The 19,353-nt window shown below is 48.1% G+C and overlaps 1 protein-coding gene across 4 annotated transcripts in view; it reads right to left on the reverse strand.

The window, feature by feature from the left end:
• The window catches only part of Plc21C (Phospholipase C at 21C), a 685,580-nt gene that overhangs the window by 152,670 nt on the left and 513,557 nt on the right, over positions 1 to 19,353 (reverse strand). For all 4 annotated transcript variants that reach the window (XM_075865841.1, XM_037419231.2, XM_075865843.1 and 1 more), the window contains one exon: positions 5,718 to 5,967. In XM_075865841.1, coding sequence (XP_075721956.1) covers positions 5,718 to 5,967 — 250 coding nt within the window. The remainder of the gene's footprint in view (positions 1 to 5,717; positions 5,968 to 19,353) is intronic.

Genomic DNA, 19,353 nt, shown 5'->3' on the forward strand with positions numbered 1-19,353 from the left:
GTCTACTTTTACTTGCAAGATGCAGTGACAACATCATTAGAGAATCAAAATAGCCCTAGTTTTCCGCGAAGCCAATGTTGCCATACCCAAAATATGTTTCTGCTTATGTGGATTGTAAACAACAACTGTTCATAGAACTGGTACGCAAAGTGCCTAAGACAGTCAGTGGCTTTCTTATAGAAGCCACAACGACTAAAAGGACAACTGAGGGTTGAACGAAAAAATATCACTGCTTTGTGCTGTCAGCAATTCACTCCAAAGGCGATTCATTGGCCATCGATGACTTGCACGATACCATAAAGACCATTATTTTGGAGAAGCTGCGAATGACGTTACCTTTGTAGCGCCATCTGGCTGTGCCGAAAAAAAAGCGAGCCGTGTGGCTCGTGCGGCGCGAGTCACGAGAAATTTGAGAACGTCCTGGCTTCGGAACCTGACTGAACGATGCAGCGGCGACTCCGTCTACGCCTGTGCCCCGAATAAAGCTGTGACCTCAACACAGGCTCATTTCTGTCGCATCTCCTTCCTCAACATATGGTGACCCTGAACCAATGCACAAGCATCTGGCGCTGCACTGCTGCCTCTAAGCTTCGCTGCCATGTTTCAGCCAGCTCATGCATTGCAGCTGAATAAAAGTTTATCCAATAAAAAAAAATAAAAGTTTATCCAATCCAATGCATTGCAGCTGCACTTTAACCCGCCTCTGCTAGCATTCCGGACCTGAAGGACCTGGTGATCTGAAGAACGCACCATTCGACGAGCCATCGGCTGCCGTGTTCCCATAACTCTGCCCGTCAGTGCCACCGTTCCAATCGACCTACCCCAAAGTATGGTTTACGCAACTTGATGCTATTCTTGTGGTGAATTTCATCGCAAAACAGCCACTGATGCACGCCATTCTTCTAAACGCTCTTCTGGTAGAGCTGCGCCATCTCGCTGCCGCTTCAACCACCAGCGCGCAGCCTTACAATTCCCTCTGCACTGCGGTGCTCACCTGCTACGGCCTCATCTTTATCACTCCTCCAGCCCACATATCTCACCGCACTGGTGATGCCTTGCAAGTCGCCAGACCATGCAGCCACACCACGACATTTTTCGCCTCCTTTTTCTCACGTGCATTTGCTGAATGGAATGACCTTTCCCACAGCACTGCTGCGACTACCTGCCCGACTTTATTCCTGCAAATTATAACTCACCACCTGTCACCCAATTAACATACGTAGTTGTACAATTTATATATACATATATATCCACCCCTTATGTAACACCTCCAAGCGGGGGTGTTAGGGAACTAAAATGAAATGAAATCTATTGCCCGCTTCCGTTCACCCGCGACTTCCAGAATTCCTGTGAGTCGCAGCAAGCGGTATCAACCAGCCATCATCCCTGCCTTGATCAAGCCTTCGATTGTCTGGCTACGTCTTCTTTAACCTCTCGTCCGGCCACTAGCGACCCAATTCCCATGCCCGACTGTCCACACGACGGAGTTCTTATTTATTTTATTTTATTTATTTATACAATACTGCAGACCAATTTAATGGTCCAAGCAGGACGGGCAGAAAAAAAGAATGTTCACGCACATACAATGCAATGCAATGTAACAAAAACAATGAAGCAACAAAACGCAGAATTCACTTGGAACTACAAAATAAACAAGCCACGGTGAAACCGACTTTTCGCACAAACATAGCAGGGTTTCCAATTCAAATAAAACTAGAAAATCATGCACAACTTCAAGAAACATTGCTAAAAACCCGAACGTCAGTAATTAAAAGTTTCTAAAATGATCGTGTAGGGCTGTCATAAAATTTACACTAAAAATTCTTTCTGGCAATTTATTCCAGTCATCTACCGTGCGTGGAAAATATAAAAACTTAAAAGTATTTGTTCGGGCAAAGAATGGGGATAAACTGTGGCTATGTGTGTGTCGTGTTTTCCTCGTGGTGGACGGACTAATGAATGGAGTGGGTGAAAATCCAGTCTTACACTTAATTAGGGATTCCATAAAAGCTAAGCGGGCAATTTGGCGTCTATTGTGTAGTGGTTGGATTTTATTGAGTGCCACAATACCTGACGGAGAATCACTTCTTTTATATTTATTATAAATGAAACGAACAGCCCTTCTCTGAACCTTCTCCAATTCGTTAATGTTTTTGTTCGTGTGCGGGTCCCAAACAACCGCTGCATACTCCAGTTTAGGCCTAATTATGGAATTATACGCTAAAAGCTTAACGTTACTAGGTGTACCTCGAAGTTTATGCCGTAAAAGACCAAGTTTATTTAGCGCTGAAGAAGTTACCTGCTGAACGTGGTCGTTCCAATCTAATTTGGAGTTCAATACGATACCTAGGTATTTAAACTTACTAACCTCCTCGATTAAGGTGTTTTTAATTTTGTACCGGAAAGTTATGGGGTTTCGTTTCCTGGTTATACGTAAAAGAACTGTTTTTGTAGTGCTAAGTTTCATGCCCCATTTGTCGCACCAAGATGATATGTCACATAAAGCCCTATCTAGCCGATGTTGATCAGAAGCAGACTGCACTTCAGTATAAATCATGATATCATCCGCGAACATTCCAATATTCACAGTATCACCAACCACAGACACTAAATCATTAACATACAACAAAAAAAGCAGGGGCCCCAGCACACTTCCCTGGGGCACACCTGATGTCACTGTTAGAGAAGAGGAACAAGTACCATCGATGTCTACAAATTGCGTTCGATCTTTCAAATATGAATTAACCCAATTTACAAGTGTAGAAGGAATTCCTGCTTGTTTAAGTTTTAAAAGAAGGCTACCGTGAGGAACCCTGTCGAATGCCTTGCTTAAGTCTAAAAACAAAACATCAATTTGCCCGGAGTGATCTAAGATTGAACTAAAACTATGAACGGCGGTGACCAACTGCGTAACAATAGAAAATCCCTTTCTAAAACCATGTTGGAAGGGACTCAATGTTTTATTTTTTTCCAGTATATTAAGAATATGGTTAGCTACAATATGTTCTATCATCTTGCAACAACAGCACGTTAAGGAAATTGGTCGACAATTGTCAACATGGAAACGGTCTCCATTTTTAAAAACTGGAATTACCCTAGCCATAAGCCAATCATGGGGCAGCACGGACGTCCGAAAAGATTCACAAAAAATGACTGTCAAAAACCGAGCTAAAGATTCTGCATAGCGACGCAGAAAGGCGTTCGGGATTTCATCCGGGCCAGTAGTGCACTTAGGATCTAATCGCAGAAGCATTTCAAAAACTCCTTCAAAACTTCAAAAGAAACAAGCTCGATCTGTTCCGAATGAGCCTCCATATAAAATTCATCACCTTGATCGTTTGAAAACACAGAATGAAAAGTCGTTCCTGCTGCCAACGACCAGTCCGCCACAAGGTGTGTTTTTTCTAAGTCCTGGGCCAATGGTCCTTCTGGCACGCTTGCTACGCGCACGTCTTCTCCAACCTCCACAGACCACAACTTCTCGGACATGTCAGAGTCCAGGATGGCCATATTGCCACGCAACCAAGAGTCCGCTACAACCCCGGACATCACGCCTGCTACTCGGCCCCCGATCATACAGGCTTCATCGTCGACAATGTCCGATGGTAACTCTCTATCCACGTCAGTGCTTTGTGCATCCTGCCAGCAGCCATTAGGATATTCGTCAATGTACCCTGAAGCACAAACACGCGCCCCTTATCATACATGACAGAACATGCAGGATGCTGCCACCATGACTGATGCGTCAACGTACGACATGCCTGCTCTGCCTATGGCAGAGCACACCACTCACTTCGCGCCTGCCATAGAGGCAGCCACCTGCCATGTTGACTTGTGCACAGGCTCTCGTGCACATACTATCGAAGAGGCTTCGAAGGGAACTTCCAAGACGCTGACAGACCCTCCTCAAGAATGCGCCTTTGCTCTGTCCCATAACATGCCTCCTGCCATGTTCTCAACACGGGATGTGAACCAGCAAGCGTGTAACTCGAATGCAGGCATTCCCTTTGACACGTTGCAAGCCTCGTCCACCTCAGCCCAACGCCCTGACCGATCATGTGCTGTTCTTTGCATGGTCCTTCGAGCACGGCGTTTTCCTGTCAGTCACACGAGCACCACTGACCCGCTGCCAACATTAGCAGCCGAACTGTCACTTCTAAGGGCACCTTTCACAGCCACGCCTGCTCGCACTACCTGGAGCACTCACAAACGCATCCACCAACCCATTGTGGGACCTGCTTGTCTATAAACACACACTGGTGCCTTCTTACCTTCGGCCACTACGTTTCTCCCTGTGCCGACCACCAGAAAAATCATCACGTCCCTGTGCCCTTTCACGTTGACAACCTGAACTTCCCAAACTGACGCCTTACGTATTGTCTTTCTTATACATATTATCTGCCTTTTTTTCTTTTGTACATATGTTTTCAAGCGCGCAATGCACTAAGGGGAGAGTTTATGTAGGGCCACGCTAGATTTGGCCAGCTGGCCGCGCTGAAAAAAAAAAGCGAGCCATGTGGCTTGTGTTGACGCGAGCCACGAAGAATTTGAGAACAGCCTAGCTTCGGCCTAGAATGGCCTAGCTGAGTCTACGTAGCTTCGTAGACTCAGCCTACGCCTGCGTATCGAATAAAGCTGTGACCTTGGTATGGGCTCATCGTTGCAGTCTCCCATTCCTCTACACTTTCATCACATCAAGAGTACTCGACTGCGGAGATCGTATGCCAGGAAATTCAGCACTTATTAGGTGTTCCAGAGCTAGCGCAGCTTCACCCCGTAGCCATGACGCACGCTCCTGCAGTCCTTCATTGCACTTCCCCTCCATGTCAACGCTTAGACGCTGCAGTTCTGCAGTCTGGACACTACCGTTTGGGGCACCCCCGACCAGTGTGGGGAAGCATGCCACACATACCGACGCTGCCAGTCCGTGGTTTTGCTGTCACTACAGAGCATCCACAGTGTAGAGAATGGCCACAGACACCTGGCTACAAATGATTGAAGATATCGACGTCCATCATGTTTTAAACCACCCGTATGCTAACTGTCACTTCAGTGTCGACCATACATTGATTGGCCCAATTTGGGACTGCTTGCTTAGCTCGTATCTGGAAAACTAAATGCAGCTACCGATCAAGGTACCGTTCCCGTTTGTATATGTAAATAAACAAGAAAACAATAAGTACGCCAATTTGTCTCAGTGCTCTGGCTCTATGACAAATAATTTCAGAAAAACAGGAAGTAGAGGTTCTCCAAGCCAAGATAAACTTTATGAAAGATGACGGGTCAAATAGAAATGATATGAGAGGCACATTCTTTTGCCACAAGGTGCTTGGAACATGTTTTGCTTGAAAGACTGATCTTTTTTGTACATCTAATGTTGCATTGTATGCGTGTCACTAAAGTTTTGTGCACAGCAAATATCTCAGTGCAGGTTTTGCTTTGGTTAAGCTACTCACAGAGCATGGAAGCTAGGCAGCTAAAGTGTTTGGCTGCTGAACTCAATTACTTATGAGTAGAACTCCTGTCCACGGCAGCACCATTTTAATGAAATAGCAATTAAAGGGGCATCCTTTTGCTTAGATTTAGGAGCCCATTGAAAAAGCCCAGGTAGCCAAATTTAAAACAGAGTACCCCATGGACACCACAGCATGCTTGATATTAATATGAAGGTCTTGGTGTGCAAACATCCAAATATTGTTGTTATTATTAATACTCACACATCCCCACATGAGAACTTTTTTCCTAGCTTTGAGTGTGATTTGGAGAGCTGGGCGCGGTGCTTTTCAGCTGCCTGAGTCAACTTGTCAGCCCGCTGAAGCTGGCCCTCACGCTCCTTCTCACGCAGCTTATCGAAGCGCTTGCGCAGACCTCCCAGTTCCTTTTCCAGCTTTGCCTGCACCTTTTGCACAGACTTGTGCTCACGCAGCTTGGTCAGAGGCTCCGCCAAAAGGTTTGCCTCGGCAGATTCTGAAATATAAATACACTATATTAGTAGTGATAGACCAACTTACCTCGATATTAATTCTATTTCTTTAAGCAGCTGAATGTCGACCAGCCCTGCCCAGCTTTGTGTGAGCTGTCTAATTGTCTCTCTAGTGCTTGCATCAAAAATTTCCACTCGCCAAGAAACTCGCCCATGCCACACTGCACATTGTGCAACATGGCACTTCTTCACACTATCATGTTAAAAGGGTACTGACAAAAAAACTTTGACCTCGCATTTTTTTTTTTTTTTTTTTGCTGAAATGTGTTGCTGGTGGTCTGTTAAGTGTAACTAGAGGCCAGATTTTCATGCACTAAAAAGTGCATTTTGGGCGCCGAAAATAGGCAGGTAAAACACCATTTTAAGCAAATAACTGGACCACATAAACACCAGAAGAAAGTGGGGCCAGGTTATATGACACAGGGTCAATTTCCCCTCTGTCGGTGAATACTTTAGAGGACCCTCACCAGGTTTGGGCAGTTCAAACTGACAAGCGTAATGGATGCACTGGGTACTCAGGATCACCTCTGTTGAGACTGGCTACGCAATAGGTCGTGAAAAGACAGTAAGTTTCAACTGAATGCCACTTGCCCTTATCGTGGGTGCGGGCCGAAGATGAAGTTAGTAATGTACAGCAAGCAACGGTCTTGCTCTTACGTTTGTCACCATAAGAAACATTCTACGTTGAGCGACTATTCTTCATCAGATCCTCGTTAAATGCTGGATATAGTATATCTAGAAAGACCGACAAAAAAGGTCTCATTTTCTGACTATATCCAGCACTTTAAGAGGGAATTGATCAAGAGCGTTCCACGTGTCATCATTTTAAGGCCAAGTGCAGGTTGAACAACATCGAAAGATTCGCAGTGCTGGTACAGCTGTTGGAGTTCAGATCGTTCAAATGGTGACAGTTCGTCTGCGATCGCCGAATTGAATACTTTTGAAGCCTGTACATCAGAGTGGTTAGGAGCATAGATGGCGGCAAGGTCACTTTGGGATGATTCTTGCTGCACGGTAAAAATTTGTCCGTCATCAATGGGCTGTACACATCCAAGAGATTTGCCTTTAAACAGTTTGATGGTATACCGAAAGGGATAGGTAAGGCAGAGAGCACTGGCTCCATTAGAAATTTGTGAGAACTGAATAAGGGAGAAGAAGTTGCTTTCGAGTTGAAAAAAAGCTGGATGGCTCAAAGAGTGCTACTTCATCACACATGCCCTTGGAGAACACAAGAAGCAAAACAGCTGCTGTCAGTGGAATGTCGGTGTCTTCCCTGACAACTAGCTTGTGTGCGGCTTGATGCGTGATGTCGTAAGGCTGGTCGAACAACAGGAGCAGTTCAAGTTCGGAACGGGCAAAATCTATAACGGCGTGATTACGCGATAGAAAATCCCAGCTAAGTGTGATGTCATGAGAGCAGAAGGAAAGGACGATCAACTCAACAATGTAGTAGTCTTCTGCGATTCTGAGTCAGGCAGTGCAGGTGGCTATAGGTCGAACAGGTTCTCCCATTCGCTACAAGTAAGGAAATCATATCAAGCAGCATGGTCACTTTTCAGAGCTTGCGGGAAAGTTTGGCATCTATAACGGACACGCCGGCACCGGTATCTACAAGAGCGTATGCATGGGTGCCATCTACAACAACTTCGATGATATTTGACGGCTAAATTCGAGGACTTGAACAATTCAATAGCGCAGTTCTTACATCCTGCACTGCGACAGCTAGTTTCCCTCATCTTGAGGGGCTGGTCGTGGATGCATGGGTGACAAAGAGCGACGATTGGGTGAAGGTGAGCGACGAGACGAAGCTGCCGGATAGTCATGGGAAGATGTGCTTGACTAATGATCCGAGCTTTCGTAACCAGAAGGGGACCAGTCTATGTAGTTGCTCTGTGATCGGGCGTCTGTGTAGCCGGGCATGCGATGACGGCAGTATCAGGCGATAAGGCCAGGGCCAGTTATCTCGGGTTCGCCAGGAATTTGCAGCGATGGGTGCCGCTCACGCCGCATACGGCTGAGTCGAGGTTGTGGTAGCAAGGGGAGAAGCCCACGCGACAAAAGACTGAGTAGGAGGGGGAAAATGCGGCAGGACATTGAACGGCGAGGGCTTGTGTGGCTGCTGCCTCTTTACTGTGTCTGAGTAAGTAAGAGGCGCGGCGACGACGTCTTGCTGACAGGGCACTGGCATAGCCTCGGCAATCTGGTCTTGAAGCACATGTCGGAGCATGAAAGCCAATGGGGTCGATGGTCCCACTTGATGCTGCTGCGGGAGCTCTTGGCACTGAAAAAACGGCTGGAGCGAAAGCTGACGTGCGACCTCCTCATGCACAAAGTCTTACATTTGCGCTAGAAAGCGGGAGTGGTCAGGCACGACACCCAGTGCAGCGAGTGGTTAATTAGGCTGAATTAGACGACGGGTGAAAGCTCATTGCCGCCACAATTCATCGTAGCTCTGGCACAGAGTTGCCACTTCAGACACCATGCCAGGAGACTTCGAAAAGAGCATTTGAAACTTGCCGTCCTTGACACCTTTCACAATGTGCTGGATCTCAGCCCCTTCGCTCATTGCAGCATCGATGCACCTGCAGAGACCGAGTATGTCCTCAATATAGGCGGTAAACGTTTTGCCTCGTTCTTGTGCCCGTGTACAAAGGCGTTGTTCCGCGCGCAACTTTTGCTTGGCCGGGCGACCGAAAACCAATAAATATTGCCTGCTTGAAAGTGGCCCAGTTTTCGAACTCAAATTCGTGGTTTGTGTACCACAGCTTCGCCACATTAGCCAAGTAAAAGTTGACGGTGCTCAACTTAGCAGCGTTATCCCACCTGTTTGGTCCACTGATTTTTTCGTAGAACGACAGCCAGTCCTCGATGTCCTGGTATTCGGCACCCGAAAAAATGGGGGGTCTCGCTGGTGAATCGGGTCGGGGCAAGTAGCGGCCACGAGAGGTGGTGTCTGTTGGGCAGCGTCAACTTGCATGACCAACGGCAGGGTGTGGGATTGGAGTTCCAAAGTGTAGGTGATGTAGTTACTCAGCAGGATCCACCAAATATAAAGGGGGTTTATTGAAGGAACTGAGCAAGCGGGTGGTAGCTCGAAAGAAACGCAGGCGGACCCAGATGACAGTGCTCGATCGCCGATCTCGTGCCTTCTTCTCGTGGTGATGATAGTTGAGTTGATGGTATCAACGCCTTTCTTCTTCATTATACTACTACCCCTACTACCCCTACTACCCCTGCCGCCGCCGCCGCCGCCGCCGCCGCTGCCGCCGCTGCTGCTGCTGCTGCTGCTGCTGCTGCTGCTGCTGCTGCTGCTACTACTGCTACTACTACTACTACTACTACTACTACTACTACTACTACTACTACTACTACTACTACTACTACTACTACTCGCGGATGCACAACTAATGGCATAAAGGTCTTTGCCCCTAAATAGTCACAGGATAATTACCGAGTGGATGATGATGAGTGGGGCAAAGCGTCCGTCAGTTCGTCTGTGCTTCTGTCCGTCCATGCGTCCGTACTTGCATTCGTCTGTCCGTGCCTGCATTCGTCCATCCATGCATCTGTTCATCTGTCCGTGGGTTCATTCGTCCGTGCGTCTGTTCATATGCCGATCCGCGTGTCTGTCTGTCCATCTAGTGAACACTAGCTCCAAATACCACCATCTCGCATCTTTTCATCACGTATTGATCATATACAAGTACCACCATACAGCGGACTTCCAAGGAATAAACAAGAGGTGGCTACCTGCAACTACGGCTCCTACTACTACTTACAATACATATATCGCGGACACACGGCCCAGGCCATAAAGACCTTTGCCCCTAAAGAATCACAGCATATTCACTGAGTGGATGATGATGAGTGGGGCAAAGCGTCCATCAGTCCGTCTGTGCTTCCATCCGTCCATGCATCCGTCCAACTGTTTCTTAGTGCACTTGCTCGTGCATCTGTTCCTGCCTACGTTCGTCCGTGTGTGCATCCATCCATCCGTGCGTCCTTGCGTTCGTCCATGCGTGCCCTCATCCATTCGTCTGAGCATGTGTCCATCCTGTCTGTGCGTTCATTCGTCCGTTCATTTGTCCACACGTCCATTCGTCCATCTAGTGAACACTCCAAGTACCACCATGTCGCATCTGTTCATCATATTCATCATATACAGAAAAAGCTCGTTAATTCGACACCCGTTGATTCGGATAATTCGGATGGCTCTATTGGTCCTGGCCAAAGTGCATGTTAATCTATGGGACCAAACCTTCGTTATTTCGTCGGAATTCAGCTCCGCACCGCTTAATTCGGACAAATGCTGATGGCTGCTGCTACACAAAAGTGTGATAAAGCAGCGCTGGCACCACTGGAGTGAAACCGAAACCTGAGTGGCATCGCAATCATCATCAACTAGTGGGGGCGATCGCAGCGTCACCGAACGTCGGCGTCTTCTTTCTTCTTCACTCAGCACCTCCGACGCCATTTTCCCTTGTGTTGTCGTGTCGGAACCATCTCTTCTTGCGGAGTTCTCTTTTTCTTCCATTGTGACTGTATTTGCATGCCACCACCATCGTGCGCTACAGTGATGGCAACGCCGAAAAAGCGGCAGAACTACGACATGAAGAACTTAGCTACTAAAGTGGAAATTTTGGAAGCACTGAAGAACGGCGAATTGCGACAGCAGGTTATGACCAAGTACAACGTGAAGCGGAGCACGTTGGGAACGTACGTGAAAAATGAAGAACAGATTCGACAAGCTTTCGTAAGCGAGAAGTTTCATGCCTCTAGAAAGCGGTTGTGAACCGCAGCTCATCCCCAGCTCGAAGAAGCTTTGCTCCGGTGGATTACTGACTGTCGCAACGCGCATCTGCCTTTGAGCGGACCTCTCATCATGGCGCAAGATGAGAAGTACGCTGCAATGATGAAGATTGAATCGTTCAAAGCGTCAGAAGGGTGGTTTGCGAGGTTTCGAGAGAGACACGAACTTGTCTTCAGGAGTGTGTGCGGCGAAAAGGCCAGTGTTGACGAAAGCGTGACCATTGAGTGGAGAAATGTGAAGCTTCTGGAGCACATCGCCGCATATAAACCACGTGACGTGTTCAATGCAGATGAAACTGCTCTATTTTTCAGAGCTCTGCCCGACAAGACGGTGACTTTCAAAGGGGACGCGTGCATTGGTGGCAAGAAGTGCAAGCAAAGGATAACTGTGCTTCTTGCCGCCAATATGACTGGCACGGAGCGCTTGCCACTACTTGTCGTCGGGAAGGCGCTTAAGCCACGTTGTTTTAAGAAGGTCAAAAGCCTTCCTGTCGAGTACACAGCGAACAGGAAGGCATGGATAACATCGGACATTTTTCGCGGCTGGCTGCAGCAGTTGGACCGGCCCTTCACGTCGAAGGACCGCAAGATAATTATGGTTGTTGACAACTGCAGTGCCCATAACTGTACATTCGAACTGAAGAGCATCAAAGCAGTTTTTTTGCCGCCCAACACTACGTCTGCTCTTCAGTCGATGGACCAGGGTATCATTCACTACGTGAAGTCGAAGTACCGCAAGCACCTGCTAGAGCGAATGATCCTATGCTCAGAAGCTGGAAAGTTGTATCAAGTGGACTTACTTGGCGCAGTGCACATCATCGCCCACGCGTAGAAAAACACTCCGCCGCAAGTCATCGCCAACTGTTTTCGGCACAGTGGTTTTGTGAGGCCTGAGCATGCAGCAGTGGCTGAGAATGACATCGAGGAGGTGTCAGCCGAGTCCACCGACGATGACTGCCCGACTTTCGATGCTGTCCTTCCCACAGATGTGACCTTTCAGGACTACATCGCGATTGATCATTATGTCGCTACGAGTGGTCTCCTGACCGATCAAGAGATTATTAATGATGTCACGGGCGTCTGTGAAGACCACGATTCCGACGAAGAATCATGCGAGGAGATACAGCCGCGACCTCATCGCACCTCACGGGAAGTCTCGGAGGCGCTGTTAATATTAGAAGAAGCTTGCCTGAACACTCCCGACAGCTTGCGTGCTGTTGGCCATTTGGAACAGTTAAGAAAAATTGTGATGTCAGCCGGAATCTGCGCGAAAATGCAGACGACAATTACAAAATACTTCAACAATTAAAGGTATGCTTCTGCAGCTTGATTTTAAATGTTTTCCCTGTTCATTCGTTAATTTGGCATTCGGTTAATTCAGACAGTTTTTCCGGTCTCGTGAAATCCAAATTAATGAGCTTTTACTGCACAAGTACTACCATACAGCAAACTTACAAGGACTAAATGAGAGGCAGCTACCTACAACTATGGCTACTACTACTACTACTACTACTACTACTACTACTACTACTACTACTACTACTACTACTACTACTACTACATACATCGGGGCAGAACGACCCACGACTTAAAGAGCTTTGCCCCTAACACATAGAGAGATGCTCTTTCCACATGTTGCGCTTCAATACGCAGAAATACCGCCAGTGCCCTATGATTTCGTTACAGCGATGTGCGCCCGCACTGCCTCGACAAGCCGCCACTCGAATCTGCGGGAGCGGCTGAGAAGTGCGCACTTTGACCACCATGGCGGCCGTGAAAAACTCCAGCGCTTAAAGTGCCTCGATAATTGCTCCTCCACTCAGAGTGATGACATCTGTGGCAGCCACCATTATCAGTCCCGCTGCATACAGGCTCTGCTCTGACGGGTAGTGGCCCCTAGCTTAACGCGAATGGTTGTAGCCTTGAGGAACTCAACCTCCAGGCTAAACATGCCGAAAAAAGTCGGGGTGTGAGCTTTGCAGCTTTGCGAAGACGCTGCAGGCACTACAATAGCGGAGGGAGCAGTACAAAAGATGACAGCACCCTGGGCGGGGGCGCGCACATCGAGGCACCCTATAGCGCAAGTATTGTTCATTCATTTGGTAGACTCGGGGACCAGATCGTCTTTCCTCTCCCTCTCTGCGCTTTTGTTGGTGATGCAGAGGAAGAGAAAAGAATGTCGGTCTGGCACATGCTGGCAGCGCTACCTGCTGCGCCGTGGTGCCCTTAAAGTTCACTACAGTACTGCCCTCCTTTTAGTGAGAGCACAAACGAATTGAAACGGCAGAATGGGCAGTGACTACAGGTCGAAACGAACTGGCACCCCTGTCCATCTTTCACTACGTATGCAGTGAAATTGAGTCCGTTCTGGATTTCCCATGTTTGTCGCTCTAGTTTGTGTGGGATATGGCTCTGTGCTGCAGGTTTCAGGTGAATGGGTAGAGGTTGATGTCATGCAATGGTTGGTTTCCATGTGCACCGGCTCAACTCAGTTCGGTAACGCAACTTCTAGGCGGGCACGCTTTTCGGTGATAATCATGTTCTTATGATGGATAACTTTAAAGGGTTCATCATACGGTGTTTGTAGTGATCTTCGTACCGCATCGTTATACAAAAAGACATGGCTACGCGATTCCACATCACTGCTCACATATATATGTTCCACCTTCGGTGGCCTGTTGTGAAGTGTAGGCCATTCATCATGATGAGATGTTGGGGCGAGGCAGTCACCAGCAAGAATGTGGGCTTGTTGTCGGTCAGGCGCAAAGAATTCACCAAGCAGACGCAAGGTTGCGCCATAGACAAGTTCTGCAGCGCTGCATCTGATGTTCACCCTGAACGTGGCTACAATGGGCAGTGCTTCAGCCAAAAATTGTTCTTGGCTTGCCATGAGTAAGGCTTTCAACTGCCGGTTGAATCGATCAGCCATTGTGTTACTCACCGGATAGTAAGCCGTCGTTCTGATCAGCAATGTACCGATAAGCTTCGCCAGACTGGTGAATAATGCGGACTCCGATTGAGTTCCTCTGTCAGTTGTCATGAATAATGGCACTCCAAAGTGACAGAGGCAGTGGCTAACGAAAGCACGAGGAACAGTTTCAGCTGTGATGTCAGGAATGGGAATAGCCTCTGCCCAGCACGTGAAACAATCCACACAAGTTAACAAGTACATTGGTCCTGGGTAGCAACGGCCCGACGATGTCGACGTGTGCATGGTTGCATCGAGCATCTGGCCCGAAAAACGTGTGACGCTGTACATTGGAGTACTGGCACGGGGGACATGGACGAGTGCATAGTCAGTAATGAGGGTTGTTGCCGGTCATACAAAATGTGCTGTGGCAAGCTTTTGCAAAGCCAGGATTTATGGGTGTGACTTCCCTTGTAACGAGGCGAATACCTCGCCACGAAGGTGTGCGGGCATGAATGGTTGTGGGTTGCCAGTAGACGTGTCCAGCAAAGGCCTTCCGTACCTCGCCAAAACAACCCCTGCAGGTTTAGCGATGACGACATTTCTTGTAGGGGCCACAATTCCTCGTCATTGCGTTTAGCAGCCACCATTTTGTTGAGGTTTATTTCTGTGAGCAAGGTTAGCACTGACCTGGTTAGGCGAAAGGTCATTGGAGACAGTGTTGTCAACTGCATTGATGTACCGGATATCTGTGGTAAATTGAGATACGTATGACATGTGCCGCAATTTACGGGCTGTATGGGCACCCCCCTCAGTACTCAATGGCTGCAAGGTATACGCGATAGATTTATGGTCCAAAAGGACAAAGAATTCGGTACCTTCCAAGTAATGCTGGAAGTATTCAACTGTCGTATAGATGGCCTAGAGTTCGCATCTGAAGGTTTTGTAGTGCTGTTCGGTGGGCGTCAGTTCTTGAGAAAAGAAAGCGATTGTTTGCCATACTTCTTTCATGCATTGTTGAAGTGCAGCACCGACAGCTCCGTCTCAAGTGTCAACCATAAGACACTGCCGAACACCCGTTTGCGGGTAAATGGGAAGCACAGTGCTGGCAAGACGTCTCTGGATCTCCTGGAAGGCTGCTTGGCTACCCTCCATCTAGTAGAGCTCTTTAGCCGCACCTTTGTTTGTCGACAGCAGGAGGTGAAGGGGCTGCAGAGTAGTTGCACACTGGGTTATGAAACGGCGGTAGTAGACCCAAAGACTAAGGAACTCGAGGAGCTGGTGTTTAGTGTAGAATCGTAAGAACTGCTCGACTGCTTTTGCCTTGTCTGTATGAGGTTTGATGCCGCAGTTCAAAATGATGTGGCTAAGAAACGTCGCCGCGTGAACCCCAAACTCAGACTTGTCCGCCTTTACCAGTATTCCATGCTCAGCCAGCCGCTGAAACACAGATTACGGATGCACCTTATGCTCATCAGGTGAAGTGCTTGCGATGAGTAGATCATCAAGGTATGCATGACTAAAGTCGAAGCCATGCAAATCCATCACCGTCACGACGGTGGTTGATCACAGTCACAAGGTTGGAATTATCACCTATCGTACTAACACAGCTGCGCAGTCGTTCCTGCCTCGTTCTTCTCGCGAGTGGAACCACCTTCCCCCTGAAATTGTTGCTATTAATGACAACCATCTTTTTCGTGATACCGTAGCTAACATTGTATACGCAGGACCTATTTAATGCATTTTTTGTTTGTACGCTGACTTTTGCTTATATTCGTACTAACGCTGTATTTTTCCCTCCCCACCATATACCATGTGTTATTCAATGTAATCCACTCCCCTCTGTAATGCCATTTGGCCCTGAGGGTATTATAAATAAATAAATAAATAAATAAATAAATAAATAGATAAATAAATAAAATGCCATTAATAAAGCGCTGAAATGTCTGTCCGGAGTTTGGCAAGCCGAACGGTAAGCAGCGGAACTCGAACAGGCAAAACAGCATTATTATCGCTGTTTTCAAAATGTCTTCTGCGGCCGTGAGAATTTTATGGTACCCATTCACGGGTCGATCTTGGAGAAAAGTGTCGCAACATGCAGGTTGCCTATAACATCGTGAACATGTGGTAATATATAACGGTTGGGCAGCGTTGCTCAGTTGAGGGCTCGATAATCATCACAGAGGCACCAGTCTCCTGTAGTAAACATTGGCACCTTAAGTAGTAAGAATCTCCAAGGGCTAGGAGACGGGTGAAATATGCCGAGTCGAACTCCTGTCGTTCTACTTTCAGCTTCTGCGGGAACAGGCGGTGTGGTAGTGCGTAAACCCAGGGTCTTGTGGTGGAAATGTCATGAAAGACATTACGCTCGACGACACCGGTAGTGTGTGGTGGCTGGATCAGCTCGACGAATTCGATTGACTAGCCGTAAAATGGCCCGTGCCCAGTGGTATCACGAGTGCCAGGCGGAGAGGCGGATGCCTAGATGGCTTTCCGCACACTTCTGCTTGTTAGAGGGGATCCTGCATACACCGGTTGCATACATAAAGTAGCAGTCCAAAGTTATGCAAGAAGTCAGCTCCCAATATAAAAATATTTACGTCGGCTACCACAAATATCCACCTAAATGTCCTTTTGAAGCCCAGGTCTAGCAAGAGAGAGAGTGGTGCCAATATGTTGGTATCATCGTGATAGCTATCGTTTGCAATGGTGACAAGCATGGGCTTTTGCGATCAGCTGGCGATGCCGGCAGCATGCTCACTTCTGCCCCACTGTCGACAAAAAACTGGGTGCCTTTCTTGCAATCAGTCGGAAAAACGTCAGACGGGTGACTTTTTGCTGTGCCGGCAGCACCTGTCACCCTCAGTGCCCGTTCTGTGCATTTTCCGATTTCTGGCACGGTGGCATACATTTCCCTGCAGTGCTATAGAACTTAGGGTGGTGCCAGCACCGCTGTCGCTGTCAATCTGCAGCACGCCGCTGTGTTGTTTTGCTTCCACTTGAGTGTAGTGCCGCGACGGGGCCAACGAGGTGAAGAATTTCTGCCCCAGTCTTCTGCAAGGTGGGAGATGGCGAGGCTCCAGCAAGCACAAGTGGCAACTGCTAGAAGGGTGACGGCCATGAGTGCATCAGATAGTTGTGCGATCTTGTGGACGTCCATCTCTCTGGAAGCCGTGGCACCAATCTGCACGGTCACAGGCAATCTTCAGAGGAAAAACTCCCACCGGAGGCGACTGTCAAGGCTTGTTGTGCCACCCGCTAGTTGCCGCATCTGGCAAAACAGTTGGCTTCGGGGGCCGTCGCCCCGTTCCGCCTCGCGTAGCAGCTGTTGTAGGCGTTCCCACTCTGAAGAGGTGAGAAGGCGAAGTAGCAGGGCTCTTCGATTTTCAGGCTTCTGGCGGCTCTCGGGCAGCCAGAGCTAGCCAGAGGGTCAGCCAGCTAGTTTCGGTTGAGACAGGAAACAGCGTCGTGGTCACGTGTGTGGGGAGCCGGAGAGTACCCGAAGCTGCCTGAAGATCGCAAAATCAAACGTTGGCACAGCCAGCGTAAACAAACTCTAGCGTAGCGGCAGCAAACGAAACAATTTGCCGCGTGCGCGTTTTTTTTTTTTTTGCATTGTCCGCTTAGAAATACGTAGCTAAGCTCACAGAAAAGCTGAAATTTTTTTCTTGTGCATGCGCTCTTCAGGTACAACTTCGTTTGCTCGCATGATCACTCACCACGTCCATGAATAAAACAGCCAGCTCATGAACGCGGCCTCGAGAACGATGCAAGGTGAGCTGCCGCGACGCTGACAGCTTAAAAAGCCCACGACTCTTTAGTACATGTAACAGCCACTGCACAACACGACATGAAATCACGTGAAAGTGATCGTGTTCCCAAAAGAGCACAAGAATATATACCTGCTCAGATATCAAGTATTATACCTCGCAAACACTCATTGACCAACTTACTTTTTTGTCTGAAAATTAGACATGTGTAGATATTGGCGGCACGAGTGTGCATCGTATCTAAAATGAACGTTTACATGGACACATTTTCGACCCAACTTAAAATTTACCTGGGTCTGTTTTCCAGTCTTATGTGGCACTTGACAAATGTCATGTATATCAGCTTTGATTTGACCTACTGTGTCATAACCATACATACTGCGCAGAATTATTTCGAAGAGGTGAAAAAAGACAAAGCTGATGATGAAATAGGCAGTGAAAGGATGTATACATTTCTGAATCCATCTTCGTTTTTTTTTTCTCGTGTCGTAGCGTATAATATCATACCACATATGCTGGCCCATAGATTGAAGTGCCTTCGCACGCCATTCGTGACCAGCTAGCATCACAGACTTCAAGACAACATTCACGATCTAGGGCCTTCTATAACCATCGAATATCGATTGAGTAGAGAACTTCGAAGAGGTTCATACACACAAACATACGACGGAGCGAGCTAGTTCGAGCACAACCGTCTTTGCTAAGTGCACAGAAGGCAAGCACAACTACACAAACAACTAATAAAAAAAATAATAACTCCTAAGTTGTCTCCATGTGTGTGTACAAACAGAAGGTACATAAGGTTTGAGGCATCTGCACGACGCAGTTGGCAGGCAGCAGTTCACCACGTTGTTCACAGGAGGAAGCCTCATGGGTAACATAACAAAAGCGATGAACAGTAGCTTCAAACACTTGCCGCCACTTGAAATCACCTCATCTCACACGGCGGAACACGCATAATGGACAAGCAAAGGCGCAGTCCTCGGGTACCCACATTGCAATCTGTCGAGTCCTCACAAAGATGGCACCGAGAAGCACATATCGTATCTTATCAGCGTTTGCTAGCACGAAACCCGCCCAAAACCTTCTGGCGACTCTCGGGCTCACCAGAACCGTGCAACCAGAGAAAAACAAACACCAACCACAAGTGTGCCGCGGGGGGGGGGGGGGGGGGGAAGGGGGGGAGGGCGAGCGGAGCAGCTGGACAGCCCACAGGTAGCCAGAAGTGGGAAATTGAAGAGCCCCAGTGCTTCTTTGAGCACTGTATATGCATTTTCTGCTGGTGGGGCAAGCAAAATGTGGCACACCGCACTCGCTGAGGCAGGTGAAATGTTGGCCACCACGTGGTGATATTTGGAGGAGCTGGCTGTAATGTGGCATGCGGCGAACTGAGCTTCCACCTGGACAAACCAAAGTACCAAGCTGCTGGTCCGAAGGAGAGGTAGCTTCACATCTAGTACAGCCACTGTAGGGCTGGCGATGGCATCGTGTTGTTCCATGTTCGGGGCTACGACTCACCAATTGTTGGTACGCGTAGGCAACGCAGACACAAAGCATACCAAAGTCGGGGCAGTCGAGTCGAAGGGTGCAAGGTTGGCGGTGAGGTTAGCAGGGGGTGCAACTTTTCGAAGGCATCATCACAGGAGGTTGACCAAGCGAAACTTTTCGAGTCACTCCATAGAAGTCAAGTCAACTGATCCTTGCGAAGTTCCGAAAACGGCGGAAATACGAGCAGAGATGAAGGAAGCTGTGCAGCTTCTTCAGAGACGCAGGTTTAGAAAACTCTGCAACTGCCCAAAGCTTGGCGGTGTCAGGTAGAGAACCGTCTTCAGAGACGTGACCAAGGATAGTGAGCTGACTTGCACCGAAGCTGCATTTCTTCA

Source organism: Rhipicephalus microplus, chromosome 6 (assembly GCF_043290135.1).
Source record: "Rhipicephalus microplus isolate Deutch F79 chromosome 6, USDA_Rmic, whole genome shotgun sequence".
Classification (NCBI taxonomy): Eukaryota; Metazoa; Arthropoda; class Arachnida; order Ixodida; family Ixodidae; genus Rhipicephalus; species Rhipicephalus microplus.